Raw genomic sequence first — 3562 nt, 5'->3', positions numbered from 1 at the left:
TGTGATCTCGGCTCACCGCAACCTCCACCTCCTGGGTTCAAGTGATTCTCCTGCTTCAGCCTCCCAAGTAGCTGGGATCCCAGGCCTCCCACCACGCCTGGCTAGTTTTTGTATTTTTAGTAGAGATGGGGTTTCACCATGTTAGCCAGGCTGATCTCAGATCTCCTGGCCTCAAGTGATCTGCCAGCCATGGCTGGGATTACAGATGTGAGCCACCATGCCCAGAATTTTTTTTTTTGAGACTGGGCTAGGGGAGGGGGCGGCAGGCCAGGGCTTGTCTCTGTTGCCCAGGCTGGAGTACAAGATCGTGATCATGGCCCACTGCAGCCTCTACCTCCCAGGTTCAAGCAATCCTCCCACCTCAGCCTCCCAAGTAGCTGGGACCACGGGCATGTGCCAAATACACCCAGCTTATTTTTGGTAGAGATGTGGTTTTGCCATGTTGCCCAGGATGGTCTCAAACTCCTAGGCTCAAGCAATCCACCCAGCCTTCCAAGTGCTGGGATTATGTTGGGAAAAGCTGAGTGTTGGGAGAAGCTGAGGCAGGGCTTGCATGTCTGACACAATGTAAAAGAGTCTTGGAACATGTCCGGGGTCCAGGGTCTAAAACCCCTTGTGGCCTTTGGAACACCAAGCTCTGTGCTAAAGGGTGGAAGGCTACCCTGAGGCGCCATAATCTAAGCCCAGGGCATAAAATCCCTCGTGGCTTGGATAGAATCCAGGGCTTGTGGCTCTGGAACGTGTCTAGACTTGCTGGCTCCTTGCTCTCCCAGGATCAATTGTATCTTGAGTTAAAACAACCTGCTCTCCATTATCTCAAGTAGCAGAATAAATGCTAAACCATCACAGCTGTAAATCATGTGCTTAATGCAATGCGCCCTTTCCACCTCCACATTCTCACCACCTGTTTCTTTGTTGGATTACCAATAAACAGCATGGGCTCCCAGTGCTCAGGGCCTTCGCAGCCTCCACGATGGCGAAGGTCCCCGGTCCCACTTTTCTCTCTCTCAAATTTTTTCTCAATCCTTTGACTCCGCCAGACTTCGTCACCCCCACGACCTGGTGTTGGGTCTGATCACTCCAACAGGGTTACAGATGTGAGCCACTGCACCTGGCACCCACATCATCTCTGAAAGCAGTTCAGTCTTTTGCATGCAAGCACATTCCTGCACTGCAGTCAATCTGTAACTTACTACTACAGATGCATACCAATTCACAACCAGTGAAAGGCCGAATACCTACAAAGTTTACCGCCTCAGAATATACTTGACAATTGTGGAAACTTCAGTAGTCTACTCTTCCAAGTTTCCTTGGAGTTGTCATATATAAGCAAGTCCATATGGACTGAGGAATAACGAGGAAGAGGGGAAGGCTTATGGAAGATAAATCACGTTCTTGCCTCCAGTAGGTAGGATTCAATTCAGTGCCTGTATAAATGACTCCATGTTAATTTCCCTTCCCATATGGATGCTAATCCAGTGACTCATAAGGTTACACCAACAAACTCAGCATGAGCACCAAGAAACTCATGCTTCTCCTGAATTCTGTAGCTGTATTCTCATACAGCGAGGCCCTCACTGGGCCACTTTGGGGATGACCACAAAGGTATGTGATGGGTCACATCATAGACCTCCAGTCAGACCCACGTGATTTGGAAAGCCAACAGTGTGTCTACTCAGAAGCAAAGCAACGTTATACTTTTTTCTGAGACGGAATCTCACAGTCACCCAGGCTGGAGCACAGTGGGGTGATGGTGGCTCACTGTAGCCTCGACCTCTTGTGCTCACTTGATCCTTCCACCTCAGCCTGAGAGCACAGGTGCACACCACCATGCCACACTATTTTTTTTTTCTTTTGTAGAGATGGGGTTTCACCAAGTTGCCCAGGATAGTCATAAACTCCTGGGCTCAAGCAATCCTCCCACCTTGGCTTCCCAAAGTGCTGAACCACCACAGAGATGCACTCTATTTTTCCTCTACTGTATTAGCAAATACACAGAAGGACAATTAAAAAATATATTACTATACCCAGAAACATGTGTCAGAATTATTTATGGAGGTTTTATTATTTTTATTTATTTTTGAGATGGAGTCTCGTTCTGTCATCAGGCTGGAGTGCAGTGGCTCAATCTCGGCTCACTGCAACCTCTGCCTCCCAGGATCAGGCAATTCTCCTGCCTCAGCCTCCCTAGTAGCTGGGATTACAGGCGCTTGCCACCACGCCCAATTTTTGTATTTTTAGTAGAGATGGAGTTTCACCATGTTGGCCAGGATGGTCTCAATCTCTTGACCTTAAGATCCACCCACCTTGACCTCCTGAAGTGCTGGGATTACAGGCATGAGGCACCGCGCCTGGACTACTTATGGAGGTTTTAAAAAATCTTGAAGTCCAGGCCTGACGCTTGCAGAAGGTTACTTATAAAGGGGGCCAAGATCTGAGTATTTCTAAGAAGCTCTGGAGGCGGCACTGAAGTTTCCTTCCGGCTGAATCACTGACTTTAGGCCGACTGGGGTACTTTGGGTTTTTTGGGCCATTTTTTGGGGGTGTGGGAAGCTTTTCTCACAGATTTACTAAGAGTGGTGAAGAACCTGGCCCCTGGCTTTTTTGGAGTCTGTCTCGCATCTTTTTTCCCCAGTGAAGGATTTTTTTCCTTCACTGCCTCTTCTTTGATCTTTCGCTTCTTCCCTGGGCCTTTCCCTGGGGTCTCTGCAGCTTTTGGGGTCTCAGATGCTGGCAAGGCCTTTCTTTTCTTCCCACGAGGTGTACTGGGATTAGGACTCTTTGTTGGAGACTTCTTTCCTGTGGCATGTTTTTGAATCTAGGAAAAAAAAAAGAAAGTTTAATACAGAAAAAGCCACAACACCTGACACTCTAACTCCAGGAGTTAGTTTTTATTTTTATTATTTTTGAGACGGAGTTTCGCTCTTGCTGCCCATGCTAGAGTGCAATGGCACAATCTCAGCTCAATGCAACCTCCACCTCCCGAGTAGCTGGGATTATAGGCACGTGCCACCACGCCCTGCTCATTTTTTTTTATTTTTAGTAGAAACAGGGTTTCACTATTTTGGCCAGGTTGGTCTCGAACGCCTGACCTAAGGTGATCCACTTGCCTTGGCCTCCTAAAGTGCTATGATTACAGGCGTGAGCCACTGTGCCCGGCCAAGTTACTCTTTTTCAGCACATGGCCAAGGTACTGTTTTTATTAGTTAACCCCCAAAAGGTACACCTCAGTATGATGACAGAGATAAGCTGTATTTCACTATTAAGAATGAGGGATAGGTGCAGTGGCTCATGTCTGTAATCCCAGCACTATGGGAGGCTGAGGCAGGTGGATCACTTCAGGCCAAGAGTTGAAGAGCAGCCTGGTCAACATGGTGAAACCCCGTCTCTACTAAAAATACAAAAAGTAGCTGGGCATGGTGGCACTTACCTGTAATCCCAGCTACTCAAGAGGCTGAGGCATGAGAATTGCTTGGGCCTGAAAGGTGGAGGCTGCTGTGAGCCGAGATCATGCCACTGCACTCCAGCCTGGGCAACAAAGTGAGACCTTGTCTCAAAAAAA

General features: G+C 48.1%; 1 protein-coding gene across 2 annotated transcripts in view; it reads right to left on the bottom strand.

The window, feature by feature from the left end:
• Positions 1 to 2040: 2040 nt before the first annotated feature.
• RSL1D1 (ribosomal L1 domain containing 1) overlaps positions 2041 to 3562 on the bottom strand; it is a 30422-nt gene continuing 28900 nt past the window's right edge. For both annotated transcript variants that reach the window (XM_011988100.1, XM_011988101.1), the window contains exon 9: positions 2041 to 2818. In XM_011988100.1, coding sequence (XP_011843490.1) covers positions 2498 to 2818 — 321 coding nt within the window. In that variant the 3' untranslated portion in view covers positions 2041 to 2497. The remainder of the gene's footprint in view (positions 2819 to 3562) is intronic.

This window comes from Mandrillus leucophaeus, unplaced genomic scaffold (genome assembly GCF_000951045.1).
Source record: "Mandrillus leucophaeus isolate KB7577 unplaced genomic scaffold, Mleu.le_1.0 Scaffold323, whole genome shotgun sequence".
NCBI classification, from domain to species: domain Eukaryota; kingdom Metazoa; phylum Chordata; class Mammalia; order Primates; family Cercopithecidae; genus Mandrillus; species Mandrillus leucophaeus.
This window is presented reverse-complemented; position numbering and strand designations above follow the sequence as displayed.